Source organism: Anomaloglossus baeobatrachus, chromosome 5 (assembly GCF_048569485.1).
Source record: "Anomaloglossus baeobatrachus isolate aAnoBae1 chromosome 5, aAnoBae1.hap1, whole genome shotgun sequence".
In the NCBI taxonomy this organism is placed as follows: Eukaryota; Metazoa; Chordata; class Amphibia; order Anura; family Aromobatidae; genus Anomaloglossus; species Anomaloglossus baeobatrachus.
Window position 1 is genome coordinate 510698519 of NC_134357.1, and position 25283 is coordinate 510723801.

At 48.6% G+C, this 25283-nt stretch overlaps 1 protein-coding gene across 1 annotated transcript in view; it reads right to left on the reverse strand.

Annotated features, from left to right (window-relative positions):
- The window catches only part of LOC142311969 (uncharacterized), a 79202-nt gene that overhangs the window by 11391 nt on the left and 42528 nt on the right, over positions 1-25283 (reverse strand). The window contains exons 6-11 of the mRNA XM_075350832.1: positions 15039-15340; positions 7888-7932; positions 7095-7221; positions 6714-7012; positions 6429-6627; positions 6237-6344 (exon numbers count right to left, since the gene is read on the reverse strand). Coding sequence (XP_075206947.1) covers positions 6237-6344; positions 6429-6627; positions 6714-7012; positions 7095-7221; positions 7888-7932; positions 15039-15340 — 1080 coding nt within the window. The remainder of the gene's footprint in view (positions 1-6236; positions 6345-6428; positions 6628-6713; positions 7013-7094; positions 7222-7887; positions 7933-15038; positions 15341-25283) is intronic.

The following is a 25283-nucleotide window of genomic DNA, read 5'->3' on the forward strand; positions in this document are numbered from 1 at the left end:
TATAGCAGGCAGGTACGGGCTGCCCCCAACCCCCAGCTGCTTATTTGTACCCGGCTGGGAACCAAAAATATAGGGAAGCCCTTTTTTTTTCCATGAAATAATTAAAACAAAAAATGACGTGGGCCTCGCCCAATTTTTGAGTCCAGCCAGGTACAACTAGGCAGCTGGAGATTGGAATCCGCAGTTCAGAGTGACCAAGCTTTCTGGGCACCCCCGCTGCGAATTGCAGTCCAAATCCACCACAGAAAATGGCGCTTTCATAGAAGCGCCATCTTCTGGCGCTGTATTCAACTCTTCCAGCTGCCCTGATGCCGGGTGGCTCGCTGGGTAATAATGGGGTTAGGGCTAGCTGTATATTATCAGCTGGCCCTAAGCCCGAAAAACAGAAAAATATTTTTATTAGAAATAAAACACAACACAATTAGTGACTCCATCTTTATTGAAATAAAGAACACCCCCCTCCGCAGTAATCCTGGGTCAAGGGTCCCGCGCCGTCTAATTCAGATCCAATATCATCTGATCGGTTTGCTGGAAGGCAAAGCGATCAGATGATGTGTCAGGTTCAAGGACGTGAATCACATCACACATCAGCTGATTGTATAAACTGCTTTTACACAATCAGCTGATGCATCCGATAAAAAAAAAATCAAAAAAAAAAATCACTTATATGCTGATTACCGGCAGCTCCTGGAGCGATCGGACAGGAGTCTGATCCCGTCCGATCGCTGCAGGAGCTGCCGGTAATCAGCTGATGAAGTCTCCTGACGGCATCAGCTGATATGTTAAGCCGGCTGGGCGCTAAAAAGCCGGCGTCACCGAGAGACTTACGATCAACTGATGCGTCAGGTGCCGCATCAGATGATCACCGCCAGGTCCTGCAGATATCGGACGTGCTGCCAGGGAGACTGCACACAGCCGGAGCGGGGGTGGCGGTGCTGGGAGCGGACATGTCGGGAGTCTGCAGACAGGTAAGTATGACATTTTTTTTTCTACTGTTCACTTTTGTTTTTGCAGCTGCTTCCACTTCCCGCCTGGCCATGGCGCCCTACGGGAGGTGGAAGCAGCGGTGGCGGTACCGCGAGGATTCACGCTTCTGTCTTTACCAACAGGAATCCTCTTCCTGTACATGTCACTTAACTACCCATCCCTTGCGTTTATAGCTGCGTCATGCAGTTTTCTGAGCAAAAACGCACCTGAAAAACGCCACAAAAAACGCACTGTGTGAACTTACCATTAAACTCTCAAAATGGCCAAAAACAGAGAACGTTCATGTGAAACTCAACATTCTATTCTTGTTCTTAGAAATGACGGACATTCCATGTGAGGAATTGCCAAGAAACTGAAGATTTCCTACAACGGTGTGTACTACTCCCCTTCAGAGAAGAGCACAAACAGGCTCTAACCAGATAAGCAATAAGACAAGTACATTAGAGTCTCTAGTTTGAGAAATCGACGCCTCACAGGTCCTCAACTGGCAGCTTAATTAAATTGTACCCACAAAACGCCAGTGTCAACGTCTTCAGGGCAGAGTGGCAAAGAAAAAGCCATATCTGAGACTGGCTAATAAAAGGAAAAGATTAATATGGGCAAAAGAACAATTTGTGGGAGGGGTTTCTGGAAGCATGAAGTGAAATCTGCAGATTACCTCAACAAATTAACAGTTAGAATGCCAAAGGTCTGCAAAGCCAGAGGCGTATCTGGGGGGGCTGGCAGGGCATCTGCCGCGGACGCAGCTGTCAGGGGGTGCTGTCCGGCTGCCTAAGGCAGCGCTCTGAAAGTCTCCCTGGCGGCTGTGTTTTACCGCCCTCCGTAGTGGGAGATATTCTCTGAGTTCGGTAGTCAAGCTGACAGCCGGACTCAAAGTGTGGCGCGCGGCTCCGTGTAATCAATTGCATGGCACAGGGCTCCAGCCAGCAGACTGTACTGGAGGTGGGATTTCCCCTCCGCCTCTGGCACCTGCACGCTCGCCTGTCAGATTGCAGTTAGGAGAGTGATGGGGGAGGGGCCTGCACGGCACTGAGGAGGCAGCATAGTGCATGTGCTCAGCCACTCACCCTCCCGTCCTCTGCACCACAAATGAGACAGGAGACCAGAATGAAGCCAGTGCTGATTGGCCACACATTAACCAGTCAGTGCCCGGCTGCTGCATCCATCTTACATGAGGAGGGAGCGTCAGTCAGGAACTTGTGCTGCACCTGATCTTACAGGGCCAACTAAGCCGCAGCTACTTATATCTGAGCTAAGTGTGTTTATATCTAATATTTACAACCATATATCTAATGTATTAGTGACTTCAATGTTTAGTGTATGTATGCTGTATATGTTCAGTATGAGAGTGCTGTATACAGGGGGTGGTGCTGTATACGGGGGGCGGGGGGGTGAGTGGTGTGTACAGTATGTCCAATGCATGTGTACTGTATATGACCAGTGTGTGTCGTGTACGGTGTGCAGTATACGGCCAGTGTGTCAGAGCTGTGTGCGGTATACGGCCAGTGTGTCGGAGCTGTGTGCGGTATACGGCCAGTGTGTCGGAGCTGTGTGCGGTATACGGCCAGTGTGTCGGAGCTGTGTGCGGTATACGGCCAGTGTGTCGGAGCTGTGTGCGGTATACGGCCAGTGTGTCGGAGCTGTGTGCGGTATACGGCCAGTGTGTCGGAGCTGTGTGCGGTATACGGCCAGTGTGTCAGAGCTGTGTGCGGTATACGGCCAGTGTGTCGGAGCTGTGTGCGGTATACGGCCAGTGTGTCGGAGCTGTGTGCGGTATACGGCCAGTGTGTCGGAGCTGTGTGCGGTATACGGCCAGTGTGTCGGAGCTGTGTGCGGTATACGGCCAGTGTGTCGGAGCTGTGTGCGGTATACGGCCAGTGTGTCGGAGCTGTGTGCGGTATACGGCCAGTGTGTCAGAGCTGTGTGCGGTATACGGCCAGTGTGTCAGAGCTGTGTGCGGTATACCGCCAGTGTGTCAGAGCTGTGTGCGGTATACGGCCAGTGTGTCGGAGCTGTGTGCGGTATACGGCCAGTGTGTCGGAGCTGTGTGCGGTATACGGCCAGTGTGTCAGAGCTGTGTGCGGTATACGGCCAGTGTGTCGGAGCTGTGTGCGGTATACGGCCAGTGTGTCAGAGCTGTGTGCGGTATACGGCCAGTGTGTCGGAGCTGTGTGCGGTATACGGCCAGTGTGTCGGAGCTGTGTGCGGTATACGGCCAGTGTGTCGGAGCTGTGTGCGGTATACGGCCAGTGTGTCAGAGCTGTGTGCGGTATACGGCCAGTGTGTCGGAGCTGTGTGCGGTATACGGCCAGTGTGTCGGAGCTGTGTGCGGTATACGGCCAGTGTGTCGGAGCTGTGTGCGGTATACGGCCAGTGTGTCGGAGCTGTGTGCGGTATACGGCCAGTGTGTCGGAGCTGTGTGCGGTATACGGCCAGTGTGTCGGAGCTGTGTGCGGTATACGGCCAGTGTGTCGGAGCTGTGTGCGGTATACGGCCAGTGTGTCAGAGCTGTGTGCGGTATACGGCCAGTGTGTCAGAGCTGTGTGCGGTATACCGCCAGTGTGTCAGAGCTGTGTGCGGTATACGGCCAGTGTGTCGGAGCTGTGTGCGGTATACGGCCAGTGTGTCGGAGCTGTGTGCGGTATACGGCCAGTGTGTCAGAGCTGTGTGCGGTATACGGCCAGTGTGTCGGAGCTGTGTGCGGTATACGGCCAGTGTGTCAGAGCTGTGTGCGGTATACGGCCAGTGTGTCAGAGCTGTGTGCGGTATACCGCCAGTGTGTCAGAGCTGTGTGCGGTATACCGCCAGTGTGTCAGAGCTGTGTGCGGTATACCGCCAGTGTGTCAGAGCTGTGTGCGGTATACGGCCAGTGTGTCAGAGCTGTGTGCGGTATACGGCCAGTGTGTCAGAGCTGTGTGCGGTATACGGCCAGTGTGTCAGAGCTGTGTGCGGTATACGGCCAGTGTGTCAGAGCTGTGTGCGGTATACGGCCAGTGTGTCAGAGCTGTGTGCGGTATACGGCCAGTGTGTCAGAGCTGTGTGCGGTATACGGCCAGTGTGTCAGAGCTGTGTGCGGTATACGGCCAGTGTGTCAGAGCTGTGTGCAGTATACGGCCAGTGTGTCAGAGCTGTGTGCGGTATACGGCCAGTGTGTCAGAGCTGTGTGCGGTATACGGCCAGTGTGTCAGAGCTGTGTGCGGTATACTGCCAGTGTGTCAGAGCTGTGTGCGGTATACGGCCAGTGTGTCAGAGCTGTGTGCGGTATACGGCCAGTGTGTCAGAGCTGTGTGCGGTATACGGCCAGTGAGTCAGAGCTGTGTGCGGTATACGGCCAGCGTGTAATCGACCGGGGTTCGGCAGCTGGCACCCTCGCAAATCGGCTGGTTTTCGTGCCGATGGCAGATGTAGACTGCCAGAGTGCTCAATTCCAGATCCGATCAATCTTCTGATAGTAGCCGTGGCTGTGTAGTGCATATCCGCTCCTATCCAAATCAATGAGGCAGATTTGCAGTACCCAGCATACTTGAGCTCACATGACAGTCTACTCTCGCCACTGGCATGGGAGAATCCTAAGGGTGCAGAACATGCGGTGTGAGAACTCAGAAGCCTGCAGTCACCTAGTGACTGTAGACTTTCATCATAAACCTGGACACCCCCTATAACTATAAAATGAAGCAATGTAGCCCAGTCCTAACAGCATGTAATATACTCCCAGTAAGAGTATGTGCCCACGATCAGGATTCACTGCGTCCTGGACACAGTGGGTCCTGACCTGTGGGGCCATGCGTCTCCACCGCAGGAGACTGCAGATACTCACCACCGTGCGGGAGCTGCCGCCCGACCACCGTGCGGGAGCTGCCGCCCGACCACCGTGCGGGAGCTGCCGCCCGACCACCGTGCGGGAGCTGTCGCCCAACCACCGTGCGGGAGCTGCCGCCCAACCACCGTGCGGGAGCTGCCGCCCAACCACCGTGCGGGAGCTGCCGCCCAATCTACACCCCACCTACTGTCTCCTCCCCAAAATCCTATAGAATGTAAGCCCGCAAGGGTAGGGCCCTCTGTACTAGTCTGTCTACTGTAACTTGTATATGTATCCTGTATGTAACCCCCTTCTCATGTACAGCACCATGGAATTAATGGTGCTCTATAAATAAATTAATAATAATAATAATAATAATAATAATAATAATAATAATAATAATAATAATAATAATAATAAATACTCATACCCACTATCAGGGTTCAGTGTGCTGCGGTCTCTCGCTTGTGTTCTCCCTAAGGAGGACGCATGCAAATCCACAACAAACAATTGACATGCTGCAACTTGGAAAAATGCACCACAGGTCAGTGTTTGCTGTGGAAAAAACAAGCACAGTGGGCACGGGATTTCTAGAAATCAATCCACTATGCTTGTATGGTACAACGCAGCGTTTTGGACACTGCAAAAACACGTTACATCCAAAACGCTGCAAACACTGATCGTGGACACGCAGCCTTAGGATTCAGCTCTGCATTATGGTTCCAGCAGTCATCACATGGCCGCTCCACTCATGCAATTTTCATATTTAGTCATGTGACAATTCACTTCTTTTTCTACTTCTGTTTTTCATTGAACATTGAGAAAGTTAGGAAAGCAGCTTGTCTGCACGTGAATGTGTAAATCATATATGAATGAGCGGTCACATGATAACTACTCAAACAGCGGGGATGGAGGGGGTGGGGGGGGGGGGGGGGTGGGGGGCGCCAAACAGAATTCTTGGCCCGGGTTCCAGAAAGCCTAGATACACCTCTGGCAAAGCTGTAATTGCTGCAAAGGGAGCATTCTTTGACAAAAGGAACGTTTCAAGGAGAAAATTATTATTGCAAGTAAGAATCATTATTTCTAACCTAATCAATGTCTGGACTATATTTTCTATTCATTATGTAACTTATTTGATAAATAAAAGTATGATTTTTCATGGAAAAGACAAAATTGTGTGGGTGAAAATAAATTTTTGAATTGCAGTGTATATTTCGGTGTTTCATATAGAATTTCTAAAGGCTGCTTTACACACAGCGATCTCGTTAGCGATGTGACACGCCAGATCGTAGATACGATTTGCCGAGATCGCACATAAGTCGTTTTTGTAGCGCCGGTCACAAAATGACCTATATGCGATCTTGGCAAATCGTATCTACGATCTGTCGTATCACATCGCTAACAAGATCGTTAGCGATATCGTTGTGTGTAAAGCAGCCTTAACACTTACCTGCTCCTCCTCATTGTCCACTATAATTACATCATATCCTGTGTAAATAGCTGTGAAGGTTTTTTCATCATGGTCATGTACCTGCTTCCTCTGCAGCCATTCTTTTACCTATCGGATAAGAACCATAGAAAATACATGACATAGGACACAACATCATATTTGTCGATAATGTAATAGCTGTAAGTAGCTTACCGTCAGGTTTTTTGATACAGATGGTCTACGCCTGTGTTTTAAAATGAGGAGTGCCCTGAGGTAGTATCCAACTAGAGCCTTGTCATTGTCACAAATTATTTTATCCAAGCTTGCCTTCTCAAAGATGGAGGTCACATGTTTTTTAGACACTTTTAGAATTTGGCAGCATTCTGTATTTGTGAGTGGCTGGAGATCCAACCTGTATGTGATAAATAGAAAAAGACAAAAGTATGAATACTTTGTCATTTCGGCAAATTATCCAAGAAATGACTCTCCTATGCTTACCCCCTTTTTATGGGTTTACATGTCTTCTCATTGAGTCCCTGTTCAATTTTCTTTAAACCCTCCAAAAAAGATTTTGCACCGCTTTTGGTTTCCTCATCCAGATCACCAGAGTAGTTACCTTCTGTCAGAAATATTACCAATCGGCGCACATTTCCTATATATTTTTTCATAGTTTTCTCAGCTGTTTTTAGTTTTGACAGCACATCAAAATATGCCATGGTGTTATCAAAGTTCTTTATAAAATCCAGGGTGATTTCCTTGGGGCTGACATAATAAAGAAATTTGGCCACATTGTCCACCTGAAATTAAGCGCACGAACATACATTAGGATTGGAATCTTTAAGGAATATTCATTAACTACATGCAACGCATCAAACTTGCCATTGGCACAACAGAGGTTGCTGAAAGGGTCTTCCGTAAATAATCTTTAAAACTTGTCAACATGGGGGATTTTATATCATGTTTCAATTGTAACCCAGCCTCTGACAATTGTTTGCGCAAGTGAAACCTGAAACAGAGGTAGACACATTAGGGCACACAGTAGAGGATTTTTGCTCATTACTGTCAAACAGATACCTGGATCCAGGATCCTCAACAGATAGATTTCTGACAAAACTATCCATATGCAGGGACATCCCTGCCTCATCACCAGTGACAAGGTGAGGGCTTCCCACCCACCAAACGCATCCAACTTGTTTGGCTGTACCACCACAGCACCCATCACTACACAAAACAAAAACACACCACTTACCAGGTTTCTGAGGGGCTCTTTTTTTTCTGGTTGAGTCAAAACGTATGCACACAATGCGTGGAGACCCAGAAGAGATTCACCTGCATAATAACATATAGCACACATTATGTGTATATGTCACACGACTCAACCAGGAAAGAGGCGGAAACATGGCCGGCGCGTGGGACTAATCTGCATACCTATACCTGCTCAGAGTGACAAGTGCGGGTGGGCAGTGGTCACCTAATAATGCATGCAACATACATTATGAGTAGGCATGTATATATCCACTGGAAACCGAGATGATCCACACTGATAGTGTCTGTGTACCCTGTTATCTGATTAAATAACGGATATACACAAAGATATAGCCGCACATGCCAACTTATAATATTTGATCTGTTACAAATACAGTAGTTAGGGATAATGGTAAATAGCACTTACTGAGATTTTTCACCGCTACTGCCGGAAACTTCACAATCTGGTATCCTAAGGAGATGAAAGAAAATCTGCATTGATACTTTGAAGAAGGGAATTTTGTTACTTACCGTAAATTCCTTTTCTTCTAGCTCTTATTGGGAGACCCAGACGATTGGGTGTATAGCACTGCCTCCGGAGGCCACACAAAGCAATTACACTAAAAAGTGTAAGGCCCCTCCCCTTCTGGCTATACATCCCCAGTGGGATCACTGGCTCACCAGTTTTAGTGCAAAAGCAAGAAGGAGGAAAGCCAATAACTGGTTTAAACAAATTCACTCCGAGTAACATCGGAGAACTGAAAACCGTTCAACATGAACAACATGTGTACCCGCAAACAAACCAAAAATCCCGAAGGACAACAGGGCGGGTGCTGGGTCTCCCAATAAGAGCTAGAAGAAAAGGAATTTACGGTAAGTAACAAAATTCCCTTCTTCTTCGGCGCTCTATTGGGAGACCCAGACGATTGGGACGTCCAAAAGCTGTCCCTGGGTGGGTAAAGAAATACCTCATGTTAGAGCTGCAAAGACAGCCCTCCCCTACGGGGAGGCAACTACCGCCTGCAGGACTCTTCTACCTAGGCTGGCGTCCGCCGAAGCATAGGTATGCACCTGATAATGTTTGGTGAAAGTGTGCAGACTCGACCAGGTAGCTGCCTGGCACACCTGTTGAGCCGTAGCCTGGTGTCGCAATGCCCAGGACGCACCCACGGCTCTGGTAGAATGGGCCTTCAGCCCTGATGGAACCTGAAGCCCCGCAGAACGGTAGGCTTCAAGAATTGGTTCTTTGATCCATCGAGCCAGGGTGGCCTTAGAAGCCTGCGACCCTTTGCGCTTACCAGCGACAAGGACAAAGAGTGCATCCGAACGGCGCAGGGGCGCTGTGCGGGAAATGTAGATTCTGAGTGCTCTCACCAGATCTAACAAATGTAAATCCTTCTCATACCGATGAACTGCATGAGGACAAAACGAAGGCAAAAAGATATCCTGATTAAGATGAAAAGAGGATACCACCTTCGGGAGAAACTCCTGAATGGGGCGCAGCACTACCTTGTCCTGGTGGAAGACCAGGAAGGGAGCCTTGGAAGACAGCGCTGCTAGCTCAGACACTCTCCGAAGAGATGTGATCGCTACCAGAAAAGTCACTTTCTGTGATAGTCTAGAAAGTGAAACCTCCTTCAGAGGCTCGAAGGGCGGCTTCTGGAGGGCAACTAGTACCCTGTTCAGATCCCATGGATCTAACGGCCGCTTGTACGGGGGAACGATATGGCAAACCCCCTGTAGGAACGTGCGCACCTTAGAAAGTCGTGCTAGACGCTTCTGAAAAAAGACGGATAGCGCCGAGACTTGTCCTTTAAGGGAGCCGAGCGACAAACCTTTTTCTAACCCAGATTGCAGGAAAGAAAGAAGGGTAGGTAATGCAAATGGCCAGGGAGACACTCCCTGAGCAGAGCACCAGGATAAGAATATCCTCCACGTTCTGTGGTAGATCTTAGCAGACGTGGGCTTCCTAGCCTGTCTCATGGGGGCAACGACCCCTTGGGATAAGCCTGAAGACGCTAGGATCCAGGACTCAATGGCCACGCAGTCAGGTTGAGGGCCGCAGAATTCCGATGGAAAAACGGCCCTTGGGACAGTAAGTCTGGTCGGTCTGGTAGTGCCCACGGTTGGCCGACCGTGAGATGCCACAGATCCGGATACCACGCCCTCCTCGGCCAGTCTGGAGCGACGAGTATGACGCGGCTGCAGTCGGATCTGATCTTGCGTAGCACTCTGGGCAAGAGTGCCAGAGGTGGAAACACATAAGGGAGCCGGAACTGCGACCAATCTTGCACTAGGGCGTCTGCTGCTAGAGCTCTTTGATCGCGAGACCGTGCCATGAAGGTTGGGACCTTGTTGTTGTGCCGGGACGCCATTAGGTCGACGTCCGGCCTTCCCCATCGGCGACAGATTTCCTGAAACACGTCCGGGTGAAGGGACCATTCCCCTGCGTCCATGCCCTGGCGACTGAGGAAGTCTGCTTCCCAGTTTTCTACGCCGGGGATGTGAACTGCGGATATGGTGGAGGCCGTGGCTTCCACCCACATCATAATGCGCCGGACTTCCTGGAAGGCTTGCCGACTGCGAGTCCCCCCTTGGTGATTGATGTATGCCACCGCTGTGGAGTTGTCCGATTGAATTCGGATCTGCTTCCCTTCCAGCCACTGCTGGAAGGCTAGTAGGGCAAGAAACACTGCTCTGATTTCCAGAACATTGATCTGAAGGCTGGACTCCTGCTGAGTCCACGTACCCTGAGCCCTGTGGTGGAGAAACACTGCTCCCCACCCTGACAGACTCGCGTCTGTCGTGACCACCGCCCAGGACGGTGGTAGGAAGGATCTTCCCTGTGATAATGAGGTGGAAAGGAGCCACCACTGCAGAGAGTCCTTGGCCGTCTGGGAAAGGGAGACTTTCCTGTCCAGGGATGTCGACTTCCCGTCCCATTGGCGGAGAATGTCCCATTGAAGTGGACGCAGATGAAACTGCGCAAACGGAACCGCCTCTATTGCCGCCACCATCTTCCCGAGGAAGTGCATGAGGCGTCTTAAGGAGTGCGACTGACTTTGAAGGAGAGCCTGCACCCCTGTCTGTAGTGACCGCTGCTTGCTCAGCGGAAGCTTCACTATCGCTGAGAGAGTATGAAACTCCATGCCAAGATACGTTAGTGATTGGGTCAGTGACAGATTTGACTTTGGGAAGTTGATGATCCACCCGAACGCCTGGAGAGTCTCCAGTGCAAAATTCAGGCTGAGTTGGCATGCCTCCTGAGAGGGTGCCTTGACCAGTAGATCGTCCAAGTAAGGGATCACAGAGTGTCCGTGAGAGTGCAAGACTGCTACCACTGCTGCCATGATCTTGGTGAACACCCGGGGGGCTGTCGCCAGACCAAATGGCAGAGCCACGAACTGAAGATGGTCGTCTCCTATCACGAAGCGCAGAAAGCGTTGGTGCTCCGTAGCAATCGGCACGTGGAGATAAGCATCTTTGATGTCTATTGATGCTAGGAAATCTCCTTGGGACATTGAGGCAATGACTGAGCGGAGGGATTCCATCCGGAACCGCCTGGCGTTCACATGCTTGTTGAGCAGTTTTAGGTCCAGAACAGGACGGAAGGAGCCGTCCTTTTTTGGAACCACAAAGAGATTGGAGTAAAATCCTCGCCCCCGTTCCTGAGGGGGGACAGGGATCACGACTCCTTCTGCTCTTAGAGAGTCCACCGCCTGCAGCAGGGCATCTGCTCGGTTGGGGTGTGGGGAGGTTCTGAAGAACCGAAGTGGAGGCCGAGAACTGAACTCGATTCTGTACCCGCGAGACAAAATGTCTGTTACCCACCGGTCTTTGACCTGTGACAGCCAAATGTCGCAAAAGCGGGAGAGCCTGCCACCGACCGAGGATGCGGAGGGAGGAGGCCGAAAGTCATGAGGTAGCCGCCTTGGAAGCGGTTCCTCCATTTGCTTTCCTGGGGCGTGAGTGAGCCCGCCAGGAATCTGAGCTCCCTTGTCCTTTCTGAGTCCCTTTGGACGAGGAGAATTGGGGCTTGCCCGAGCCTCGAAAGGACCGAAACCTCGACTGCCACTTTTTCTGTTGAGGTTTACTTGCTCTGGGCTGTGGCAAGGAAGAGTCCTTACCCTTGGACTGTTTTATGATTTCAGCCAATGGCTCACCAAACAGTCTGTCTCTAGATAATGGCAAGCTGGTTAAGCATTTTTTGGAACCAGCATCTGCTTTCCAGTCCTTTAACCATAAGGCTCTGCGCAAAACCACAGAATTGGCGGCCGCCATAGAGGTACGGCTCGTAGATTCTAGGACAGCATTGATAGCATAGGTCGCAAACGCAGACATTTGCAAAGTTAGGGACGCCACCTGCGGCACTGCTGGATGCATGATAGCATCCACCTGTGCTAAACCAGCTGAAATAGCTTGTAGTGCCCACACGGCCGCGAATGCTGGAGCAAACGACGCGCCGATAGCTTCATAGACAGATTTTAACCAAAGGTCCATCTGTCTGTCGTTGGCATCTTTAAGTGAAGCGCCATCCTCTACTGCGACTATGGATCTAGCCGCAAGCTTGGAAATTGGGGGATCCACCTTTGGGCACTGGGTCCAGCGTTTGGCCACTTCAGAGGGAAAAGGATAACGGGTATCCTTAGAACGTTTAGAAAAACGCTTGTCTGGATGAGCGTCGTGCTTCTGGATTGATTCTCTGAAGTCAGAGTGGTCCAAAAAAGCACTTAATTTACGCTTGGGATACAGAAAATGGAACTTCTCCTGCTGTGCAGCTGCCTCCTCTGCTGAAGGAGCTGGGGGAGAAATATCCAACAGTCTATTAATCGCCGATATAAGGTCATTAACCATGGCGTCACCATCAGGGGCATCAAGATTGAGAGGGGCCTCAGGATTAGAATCCTGATCACCGTCCTCAGTCTCATCACAGAGAGACTCTTCTCGCTGAGACCCTGAGCAGTGTGATGACGTCGAGGGTCTTTCCCAGCGAGCTCGCTTAGGCTGCCTGGGACTGTCATCTGAGTCAGAGACTTCAGCTTGTGATGCTTGAGACCCCCTTGAAGTACGGATTAGTTCCAACTGAGGGGGACCGGAGAGCATAGCCACAGCAGTGTCCATGGTCTGAGGAACTGGCCTGGCCTGCAAGGTCTCCAGGATTTTTGTCATAGTCTCAGACATTTTATCAGCAAACACTGCAAAGTCTGTCCCCGTCACCGGGGCAGGGTTCACAGGCGTCTCTGCCTGGGCTACCACCACAATAGGCTCTGGCTGACGAAGTGCCACTGGGACTGAACATTGCACACAATGTGAATCATTGGAGCCTGCCGGTAGATCAGCCCCACATGCAGTACAAACAGTGCACACAGCCCGTGCCTTGGCAGCCTTGCGTTTTGCGGATGACATGTTGCTACCTCCTCAGAGCAGTACAGGGTGTCCAGCCAAGAAGCGACCTTACAGTGCACTATATAAATATATATATATATATATGGTACCAAGAAAGAAGTACACTAATATATCACTGAGGCACTAATGGGGCCAGCACTACTGTGCAGCTTACCGCCCGCTTAGGAGCGGTGTGTGGTCGCCAGAAATCCCTCTAGTCTGGGTCTCCCAGAGCCTGCTGCCTTTCCCCAGCCAGATCGCATGTATAATGGCTGCCGGCGTCCTTGTGGAGAGGGGGGGCGGGCCCTGGGCGTACACCGACGAAGAGCGGGAAGTCTGCTTCCCCCTGTGCCTAGTGAGAGGGCTGGAGCATGTAAATAAAGCTCCAGCCCTCGGCGCTGCCAATTGAGCAGCGTCTCTCCCCTACCCTGATTGACAGGGTGGGGGCGGGAACGAAGCGGCGCTAGGCCGCAGAAGCCGGGGGCTAAAGTTAGAAGCGCCGCCGCCGTAAAAGCGCGGTCGGCGCAAAGCCCCCGGCGCACCACAAGTCGCAGCTGCGCCGCCGCTCCAGGAGCGGTCGGCGCAGTAGTTCCCAACATGTAACGTCACTCAGCAAAGCTGCAGTGACCTAACCCCAGCGTACAGCGCTACTGTCCCCGGCGCACTATAACGCTCAGCAAGCCTTGAGAGTGTCCGTGCCTGCCGGGGACACAGAGTACCTGAAAGTTGCAGGGCCTTGTCCCTGAACGGCACTCCCGCTCCAAATCCAGCAGGTTCTCTGGGTCTGTGGATGGAGCCCGGCCCCAGGGCTTGGGGGCCGGCAAGATCCCACTTCCACAGAGCCCTCCAGGGGATGTGGAAGGAAAACAGCATGTGGGCTCCAGCCTCTGTACCAGCAATAGGTACCTCAACCTTACAAGCACCACCGCGGGTGAGAAGGGAGCATGCTGGGGGCACTATATGGGCCCTCTTTTCTTCCATCCGATAGAGCCAGCAGCTACTGCTGACTACAAACAGTGGAGCTATGCGTGGATGTCTGACCTCCTTCGCACAAAGCAGAAAACTGGTGAGCCAGTGATCCCACTGGGGGTGTATAGCCAGAAGGGGAGGGGCCTTACACTTTTTAGTGTAATTGCTTTGTGTGGCCTCCGGAGGCAGTGCTATACACCCAATCGTCTGGGTCTCCCAATAGAGCGCCGAAGAAAATACATTTATATCTGCCACTTAGCTTTCCAGACAGCACCTGACATCTGTATATACCACCAAGCTTTCCATAAGTTAAGGGTAGAATTAGCTATACAGTGGAACCTTGCTTAACGAGAACAATCCGTTCTGGGACTGTGCTTGTTAACCAAGTTACTCGTTCAGCAGAGCAATATTTCCCAGTTAACCAAGTTACTCGTTCAGCAGAGCAATATTTCCCATAGGAAATCATTGCAATGCAGACAATTCGTTCCACAACTAGTTAAATGTCCCATCCTGGTCCCCTATTCTGTCATTCCACACATGCACAAACACACACAAACACACAAGCACACAAGCACGCAAACGCACATATTATATGCTCACTTTACCTTCCGTTCCATCGCCGGTCTCCTGGGACTTGCTGTTCTCCGTGCGGGCCATGTATCGGGTAACTATAACGACGAGGGAGGAACTTCCTGCCAGAGCGCTGACATCAAAGGCAGAGCCGCAACGGTGACAGGAACCAGGAAGTTCCTGCTTCGTCGCTATGGATGCCGATGCACAGCCTGGAGTGGAGCGGAGCGGCGAACTACAGGACCCAGGAGGCCGGCGATGAAACGGAAGTTACACATATTATATGCTCACCTTACCTTCCGTTCCACCGCCAGCCTCATGGTACTTCTAGTTCGCCGCGAGCACGTCGTGATGTACACGGGAACTACAAGAACCATGAGACCGGCGGTGGAACGGAAGGTAAGGTGAGCATAATACTGTATGTGTGTGCGTGCGTGTGTGTTTGTGCGTGCTTGTGTGTGTTTGTGTGGACTGCAATTGCGGGTCAGAGCGCGGTGGATGGACGGAAACGGAAGTGTGTGAGGTGAGGATTTTGCTCGCACAGCAAAGCTTTCTCGTAAACCGGGTTACAAATTTACAGAAAGCTTTGCTTGTTAAGCGAAATTCTCGTTAAGTGGGTTACTCGTTAAGCGAGGTTCCACTATATATATTTACCTTTTAGAGGGCTTATTTAAGACCGTGCATCCACGCCTCTCCAAAAAGTCAGCAAAATATTCATTGGGATCTTCAAACTTGCTGTTCTTGAAATCCAGGATGTTATATGGAACCGCAGTCAAGTATTTAATGATGTTGCTTTGTTTCCTCTTTGCTTCCTCCAAAACATCAATGCGCTCCTCTTCGGAAGCTGTTTTCATGCAGGACTGGCACAGATGTATGGATAGTTTGTCCTGTAAAGTGTTGCACACCTTGCAAAAAAGTTGTCTGAATTGCTTTTTAGCAGTCTTCCTTGATATACACTGGAGAATAAAATTAGAGAACATACAATTTCCGAAATTTTGCGTTCATTGTGTAGTCCTCGGTGATTATATCCTATCATGACTTAACTAGCTGTATTTTAAGCTTATTTCATAAACTGAATTTATTCCAAAGGACATAATAAAAATGTAGATGAGATAAATTAAAAAGAACACTGATCAAAATTAAAGAACTTTTTCAGATACCTGCAAGTTATTGGTGTTCATCTGGGACCTGGTGCTAATTTCCTTAATTATCTGACAAACCCTATTTAACTGGCAGCCTACCTTTCCAGTTTGAATTTACTTTGCAAAAATGGTGTGCCGTTCCAATGTGACTGAAACCCTACGGCGGCAGGTTATCCAGATGAAGGCCAAAGGGGTGACCCTGTCAGCCATAGCAAGAGAAATTGGTATTTTTAAGTCTGTGATTTCAGGAATATTGCATCTTTACCACATCAAACTCTTTCAAGTCCCCCAAGAAGGCTGGTTGCCCTCAAAAGACAAATGCAAGAGGACATGATAATATGGAGAATCTCCATGGGTAATTGTTTCATCACTGCAGCTGGAATTGCTCGCCAGTTCAGCACTGAACAGGGTAAGGATCTGTCTCGTCATACAGCGTCACGACATTTAAGAGCATTTGGACTGAAAGCCCACTCTGCAGTGACCAAACCTCTCATTGGCAGAAAAAAAATCAAAAGGCTAGATTCACCTTTGGCGAGTAGCATGATGTGTGGACAGAGAAGTGGTCCACAGTTCATTTTAGTGATGAAAGAAAGTTTAATTTATTTGGGTCTGATGGGAAACATTATGTTCGTCGACAGACTGGGGAAAGAGTTAACACAAAGTGGTTTGGGGAATGTTTTCTGCAGCAGGAGTTGGACCTCTCATACAACTAAATGACTGAGTTAATGCAATTGTGTATCAGAACCTTCTTCAACAACACGTGGTTCCTTACTTGCGTTCATCACTCAGCCAGCAATTTTCATGCAGGACAATGCCCAGTCACAAAGCAAAATGGGTAAATTACCGTATTTTTCGCTTTATAAGACGCACCTGATTATAAGACGCACCCCCAAATTTGGTGAAGGAAAAGAGAATTATTTTTTTTTAATGTTAAATGGGGTCCATCTTATAATGCCAGTGTCCCTCAACAAATCATATAGGATATATGTCCCTCATAGCCCCCCATCCTAAAATTAGCCCCCTTAATCTGGATATGGCCCCCTTATATTGAATATAGCAGCCTTGTGATGGCACACGTTCCCCTGTGCTGCCTATGGCCCCCTATGGATTGCATACATTCCCCTGTGCTGCCTATGGTCCCCTATGGATTGCACATTCCCCTGTGCTGCCTATGGCCCCCTATGGATTGCATACATTCCCCTGTGCTGCCTATGGTCCCCTATGGATTGCACAAGTCCCCCTGTGTTAGATATCGCCCCCATAGTGCTGCCCATGGCCCCTATATAGATCGCACAAGTCCCCCTGTGTTAGATATCGCCCCCATAGTCCTGCCCATGGCCCCTATATAGATTGCACAAGTCCCCCTGTGTTACATATCGCCCCCATAGTGCTGCCCATGGCCCCTATAGATCGCACAAGTCCCCCTGTGTTAGATATCGCCCCCATAGTGCTGCCCATGGCCCCTATAGATCGCACAAGTCCCCCTGTGTTAGATATCGCCCCCAGGCTACTGCCCATAGTAAAATAAAACCCTCTTTCCTTACCTCCTCCAGCGCTGAGCTCCCTCCTGTCTCCCTCCGTGCTTCTGTTCCTTACTTCCTGGTTCTCAGTGCGTCATGTGATCGGCACAGCAGCCTGAGATCTCTGCCTGCCTGATCACAGTGGAAGCAGGGACACGGGGAGAAACGCTGCAGGGGTAAGTAAAGATTTTTTATTTTAGAATGAGCAGCAGCCTGGGGGCCAAATCTAACACAGGGGGGGCATGTGCCATCACAGGGGGCCGCAGGCTCATATAATATGCACCGCTCCCCCAGCCCATCACTGCGTGCGATTTCAGCACCTTTGGAGATGGACAGCGGCTGTGCATATTATATGAGCGGGAGCAGGAGATCAAAGGCGTTCCCCTGCACTCCAGAGCTGCTGCCCCCACCTCCCCTGGACCCTGCAGTGTACATTATATATATATATATATATATATATTATATATTTTCGGCTTATAAGACGCACCCCCTACTGTCCCCCAAAATTTGGGGGAACAAAAGTGCGTCTTATAAAGCGAAAAATACGGTAGTTCCTTGAAACACATAATGAAATGGTCAGCCCAGAGTACTGATCTAAACCCAATAGAAAACCTCTGGAAAATCCTTGGTGGCGAAGTTATGACCAAGAAATCCACACTTCTGGCCTATCAGACGTTGTTGGCCTCAGGATAGATATGCAGATTTTGATGCAGATTTTTTTGGCCACATAACACAAGTCTGCAAAAAAAAAATTTCAAGAGCTGTTTTGGTCATTCCACATAATCTTTATGTTTTAGGGTGCGCTGAATCAGAAAATGAGCTCGGTTTTGTCATAGAACATCACATTTTCTGACAATTTAGGTAACTGTTAAATAAGGCAATACCTCAAAATAAATGAAAAAAGACTTATAAAATTATTTGTTTTATTTCAAATTTTTCATGAAAATATTTAAAAAAAAAAAAAATTTGGAATGAGCTCACTAACACACACACTAAAATTGATTCTTCCCTGTGAGGCTCTTCTTGGTACATTTACGCTTGTGAGTAGCATGTGGAATGTCTCCCTGAAGCGTCCAACTGTAGTCTGCCATCATTGTAATGTTCCATCTTCCCTGGTATCTTCTTTCCATCTCTTTAATGTCCTGGTGGAACCATTCACCTCACTCTTCACTCACAGATCCCAAATTTTCAACAAAGTTGTCAAGGTGGGTCAGGGAACCTAAAGCTTGAAATGCTTTTAGCAGTCATCAAATGATCTTTTTGTACTCAGGATCTTTGTTATTGCCTAAAAAATTCTCTATGACCTCTTTAAATGCAATCCACTTTTCTTTTTGAGGATCTGTCATGGTATTGATAAACTCTTAATTAGCTATAAGCCTTCTAATGTCTGGTCCAACAAACACACGTTCCTTCAGTTTTGCCTCTGAGAGGCCTGGAAACTTGGTGACAAAGTATTTGAAGCATTCTCTCTCTCTTGGAAGTGATTTTACAAATCGCTTTACGAATCCCGAATTACGAATTATGTGGAGAGGTGGTAGAAGAACTTTTTGGGGAGGTACCAAAGTTTCTCGGTGGACATTTTTTTTCACCAACTTTGAGCACCCTTGGCTGCCAACTCTTCTTGGTCCCGTGATTTTTTTGGTTTTGACTGTCCCATAGACACAGAAATCAAGGGTATTTGGTATACCCAACCTATTGCCCAAACAGCATGCACAAAACTTTCAAATGCCCATACACTTGCCAACCGTGGTCTTCATATTTAAGTTTACAAATAACCAAGTTCTCGTAGGTTTTTTTTGAGGTGTACAGAATGACCTACAGAGATGGAAGCATAAAAATCGCTGTGAAGTAAAACTCCTTTGAGACTTTTTGAAGAATCTATAAAAAGACGCCATTGCTCTGAATCATATTGGATTTTGAACTGACCCATCAAGCCTTCAACATCGATGCAATAAACCAACTTGTCTTCCTGGGCAAACTAAGGAACAAACTCCTTTTCATGGTGTCTGAACCATGAAACAGACACTCCTGCCAACAATAAATTTGTGCTTTTGAGCCTTTATCCGAGTAACTGAGCCACATCTTTGGAAAGATTTAAGTTTCCTACCAAATCATTCATCTCCATCTGGGAAAACAATTTTGGTCTTGTATCATCTTCAAAGTAAGAACTTGATTAATCATCTGGCTCCACCTTCATGGGAGCTACTTAGCTCTTCTAAGGTAGCAGGGGTGTTGGGTACTAGTATATCTGTGCCATGGGGGATGGGACGAATTGCTGAGTGAAGATAGGTTATAATTCAAAATGGAAGCATTCCATTTTATACCCCAATCACATGAAGAAAAGTAACAATCGTCACTATGTTTCTTTAGCTCTAGCCATACCATAGGAATCCCATAACAGAAAGCTTTTCTCTTACCCTTGAACCACTTTCGGAGATCCTCAACATACTATTTGCACACTTTATGAGGCACCTAAGCTTTATCTTGATGTCCAAGGTTTAATCTGAAGTATGCGAAGTGTACTTTTATCACAAAGTCTGTAATAGTCAGCTGTTGCTTCAACACTGTATATTCACCAGAAATGTAACAAACTGTCAGGCGACTTAATACACTTCTGCTGAGCCAAAATGCTAATTTTGGGAAACACTTAAAATAATGACAAGCTAACACGAACTGAGATCAAAAAGTATGAACAGGCGAGAACCAAGAAAAAGGAGCCCAGGTATTTACCAGCCCACACGTTCAGCTTGCAACATGTTGATACTGGTTTCATTAGCTTGCTCAGAAAGTTCTTTTGTTTGAAACTTATATTTTTTTGGCATTGTATATCTTGAATGCACTGATGTGAATAAATATTAATTTGGTTAAAACCCAAAACATCAAAAAAATACCAAAAATTGAGAAACAATTACTAAATTTGAAGAGAATTTTGCATTTTGTGGCAAATCCTGACGTCAAGGATTTTTTTTCAATATTTTTTTCGTTTTCAGCTTTTTAGTTGCACACCTGTGTAATTTTTGATCACTTTCTATTCCATTTTTTGTGAGACAGAATCAAGAACAAACAACTAAGGAATGTTTTTTTTATTTTTTTATTTGTTCTTTTTTACACTGTTCACCATGCCATAAAACTGATAAACCTTATTCTTCAAGTTGGTACGATCACAGTGATACCATATTTATATATTTTTTTTTTGTTTTGCAGCTTTTATACCATATAAACTATTTTATAGGATAAATAATGAAAATAGGTTTCTCCACTGCTGTATTCTGAGAGCTATAACTTATTTTTTGGCTGACAGAGCTGTATCGTGGCTTGTTTTTTGCGGGACAAGATGAGGTTTTCAGCAGTATTATTTTTATTTATATATGACTTTTTTGATGGCGATTTATTCCACTTTGTCAGCTGTATGTTCAAAAGACAGTTTTTGCTGTTTTTTTATTCATTTTCTTTTTTACAGTGTTTACTGAAGGGGGTTAACTAATGTGATAGTTTTATAGCGCGGGTTGTAACAGACGCATCAATACCAAAATGTGTACTTTGCTTATTTAAATTTTCATTTTTAATACAAATATGATTATTTATTTGATCATTTATTTTTTTATTCTTTATTTTCTGATTCTTTTTTAAATTTTACTTTTTTAAAAAACTTAGTCCCTTTATGGGACATCACCTCACAGTACTTTGATCGCAGCTGCAATGTTCTGCAGTGCTCGATCACTGCAGGATATTGCATCTGTCAGAGCTGCACTGAAAGTGTGTGTGATAATGCTGCAGGCATCCTTAGTCAGGTGATCCGGAAGTCGACATGACAACTTCGGGTCACCATAACAACAACCAGGCCCTCGCGATTATATCGCAAGGGTACTAATCAGATGGGAGAGAGTGCACAATCTGTCTCCCAATTCCTTAAGTGTCTTGATTGGTCGCGGAGGGCAATAAGGTGGTTAAGGGAACCTGTCACCAGTTTTTTGCCCTATAAGCTGTGGCCACCACCAGTGGGCTCTTATATACAGCAATCTAACATGTTATATATAAGAGCCCAGGCCGCTGTGTACAACATAAACACTTTATAATACTCACCTAAACCAGTCGCTGCGGTGGATGTGGCACAGATGAGCGTCTTCATCCTTCGGTGCCGACGCCGCCTCTTTCGGCCATCTTTGTCGCCGCCTCTGTCGTCCTTCTGAAGCCGCGGTGCAAGACACGTCCGACGTCATACACACTCGCAGGCATTCAGGTTCTGAGCAGGCGCACTTTGATCTGCCCTTAGCAGGGCAAATCAAAGTATTGTAGTGCCCATGCGCGGGGCCGGCGAGTGTGTATGGCGTAGACGCGTCATGCACCGCGGCTTCAGGAGGACGAAGATGGCCGAAAGAGGCGGTGCTGGCACTGGAGGACAAAGACGACCATCTAAGCCACATCCATTGCAGCGACTGATTTTGGTGAGTATTCTAAAGTTTTTTAATGTTGTACACAGCAGCCTGGGCTCTATTATATACAGCATGCTAGAATGCTGTATATAAGAGCCCACTGGTGGTGGTGGCCGCAGCTTATAGGGTAAAAAACTGGTGACAGGTTCCCTTTAAACAGCCAGGGACGCAGGCAAAGTCCCTGGCTGTGAAGGCAGAGGCTCAACTGTTGGTTAAGTAGTCACCGGCTGCGATCGTGGGTGCACAGCCCCGTGTCCCCGCGATTGTTAGGATGTACCGGTACATCACGCAGTCGTGAAGGGGTTAAGCTCTCTTAAACAAATCTTTTAAAAAGGACACTGTAAAGATTCCTGGACTTCACAGCTGCGGCAATGTTTCCAAAATTCACACCCTGCAGGTGTCAAACACCTGCAAACTTCAGAAAGCTTAAAAAAAAATGAATTTAAAGCTCAAAAAGAAAAAAATTCTACACCTTGATACAAGCCGTAAACCCGCTGGCAGGGAATGCTCCTAATGTTAGGTGTTGTTCCCAGCCAGCGGGTCTTCCGGCGAGAGTTTTGTCACCAAAGAATCAGGGAAAGTTTTAGGGCCAATTTAATGTTAGCATTTTTTTTTCCTGAGCACAGCCACATTCGGCGGATTTTTTGATAAGTTGCTCGGTTTTCCGATCGCAAACCGAATCATCAATGTTTGTGCCGAATTTGAAATTGGTGAACATGTTCGGGAAAAAGTTCGCTCATCTCTAGTCAAGACATTTTCGATTTTTGAATAAGTCCCAAGGACATTTTGCCGTGATTCTCTGGAACGGTTTTCGGGTAGGGGAAATGTTCTGTTAGCCAGTTCTCCCTCTGTACAAAGTGGTTCTCAAAAACTGGCTAACGGAACATTAGTTAGAGATGGGCGTTAGCCATTTTTACCCTGCATCCTTGATCTGAGACCTATGCCGCTTTCCTCGATGATGCGTTTGTGCCACACCTGCGACACATCACTGCGCTCAAGCGTATGTCAGCCAACTTAGTAGCAGGCAAACAGACTAATCCCGGCAAAGTGTCGATTAGCAAGATTAGCTAAAAAACGTGCGGCAGAAAAAAATAAAAAGATTACATTTTGACACGGTAAATCACTGGAGGGTGTAAAAACGGGCCCTGCAGTGAACGGGAGTGTTTCCGCACGTACGGTTATTTCTTCTGTGCAACAATATTGCTCATCGGATGTACGGTTCTTTCAACAGTGCAAAGAAGGGAATTTTGTTACTTACCGTAAATTCCTTTTCTTCTAGCTCCTATTGGGAGACCCAGACGATTGGGTGTATAGCACTGCCTCCGGAGGCCACACAAAGCATTACACTTAAAAGTGTAAGGCCCCTCCCCTTCTGGCTATACACCCCCAGTGGGATCACTGGCTCACCAGTTTTAGTGCAAAAGCAAGAAGGAGGAAAGCCAATAACTGGTTTAAACAAATTCACTCCGAAGTAACGTCGGAGAACTGAAAACCGTTCAACATGAACAACATGTGTACCCGAAAAACAACCAAAAATCCCGAAGGACAACAGGGCGGGTGCTGGGTCTCCCAATAGGAGCTAGAAGAAAAGGAATTTACGGTAAGTAACAAAATTCCCTTCTTCTTCGGCGCTCCATTGGGAGACCCAGACGATTGGGACGTCCAAAAGCTGTCCCTGGGTGGGTAAAGAATACCTCATGTTAGAGCTGCGAAGACAGCCCTCCCCTACGGGGAGGCAACTGCCGCCTGCAGGACTCTTCTACCTAGGCTGGCGTCCGCCGAAGCATAGGTATGCACCTGATAATGTTTGGTGAAAGTGTGCAGACTCGACCAGGTAGCTGCCTGGCACACCTGTTGAGCCGTAGCCTGGTGACGCAATGCCCAGGACGCACCCACGGCTCTGGTAGAATGGGCCTTTAGCCCTGATGGAACCGGAAGCCCAGCAGAACGGTAGGCCTCAAGAATTGGTTCTTTGATCCATCGAGCCAGGGTGGCCTTAGAAGCCTGCGACCCCTTGCGCTTACCAGCGACAAGGACAAAGAGTGCATCCGAACGGCGCAGGGGCGCCGTGCGGGAAATGTAGATTCTGAGTGCTCGCACCAGATCTAACAAATGTAAATCCTTCTCATACCGATGAACTGCATGAGGGCAAAAAGAAGGCAAAGAGATATCCTGATTAAGATGAAAAGAGGATACCACCTTCGGGAGAAACTCCTGAATGGGGCGCAGCACTACCTTGTCCTGGTGGAAGACCAGGAAGGGAGCCTTGGATGACAGAGCTGCTAGCTCAGACACTCTCCGAAGAGATGTGATCGCTACCAGAAAAGCCACTTTCTGTGACAGTCTAGAAAGTGAAACCTCCCTCAGAGGCTCGAAGGGCGGCTTCTGGAGGGCAACTAGCACCCTGTTCAGATCCCATGGATCTAACGGTCGCTTGTACGGGGGTACGATATGACAAACCCCCTGCAGGAACGTGCGCACCTTAGAGAGTCGTGCTAGACGCTTCTGAAAAAAGACGGATAGCGCCGAGACTTGCCCTTTAAGGGAGCCGAGCGACAAACCTTTTTCTAACCCAGATTGCAGGAAAGAGAGAAAAGTAGGCAAGGCAAATGGCCAGGGAGACACTCCCTGAGCAGAGCACCAGGATAAGAATATCTTCCACGTTCTGTGGTAGATCTTAGCGGACGTGGGCTTCCTAGCCTGTCTCATGGTGGCAACGACCCCTTGGGATAATCCTGAAGACGCTAGGATCCAGGACTCAATGGCCACACAGTCAGGTTCAGGGCCGCAGAATTCCGATGGAAAAACGGCCCTTGGGACAGTAAGTCTGGTCGGTCTGGCAGTGCCCACGGTTGGCCGACCGTGAGATGCCACAGATCCGGATACCACGCCCTCCTTGGCCAGTCTGGGGCGACGAGTATGACGCGGCTGCAGTCGGATCTGATCTTGCGTAGCACTCTGGGCAAGAGTGCCAGAGGTGGAAACACATAAGGGAGCCGGAACTGCGACCAATCTTGCACTAAGGCGTCTGCCGCCAGAGCTCTGTGATCGCGAGACCGTGCCATGAAGGTTGGGACCTTGTTGTTGTGCCGGGACGCCATTAGGTCGACGTCCGGCCTTCCCCAGCGGCGACAGATTTCCTGAAACACGTCCGGGTGAAGGGACCATTCCCCTGCGTCCATGCCCTGGCGACTGAGGAAGTCTGCTTCCCAGTTTTCTACGCCGGGGATGTGAACTGCGGATATGGTGGAGGCCGTGGCTTCCACCCACATCAGAATCCGCCGGACTTCCTGGAAGGCTTGCCGACTGCGTGTCCCCCCTTGGTGGTTGATGTATGCCACCGCTGTGGAGTTGTCCGACTGAATTCGGATCTGCTTTCCTTCCAGCCACTGCTGGAAGGCTAGTAGGGCAAGATACACTGCTCTGATCTCCAGAACATTGATCTGAAGGGTGGACTCCTGCTGAGTCCACGTACCCTGAGCCCTGTGGTGGAGAAAAACTGCTCCCCACCCTGACAGACTCGCGTCTGTCGTGACCACTGCCCAGGACGGTGGTAGGAAGGATCTTCCCTGTGATAATGAGGTGGGAAGAAGCCACCACTGCAGAGAGTCTTTGGCCGTCTGGGAAAGGGAGACTTTCCTGTCCAGGGATGTTGACTTCCCGTCCCATTGGCGGAGAATGTCCCATTGAAGTGGGCGCAGATGAAACTGCGCAAACGGAACCGCCTCCATTGCCGCCACCATCTTCCCGAGGAAGTGCATGAGGCGTCTTAAGGAGTGCGACTGACTTTGAAGGAGAGCCTGC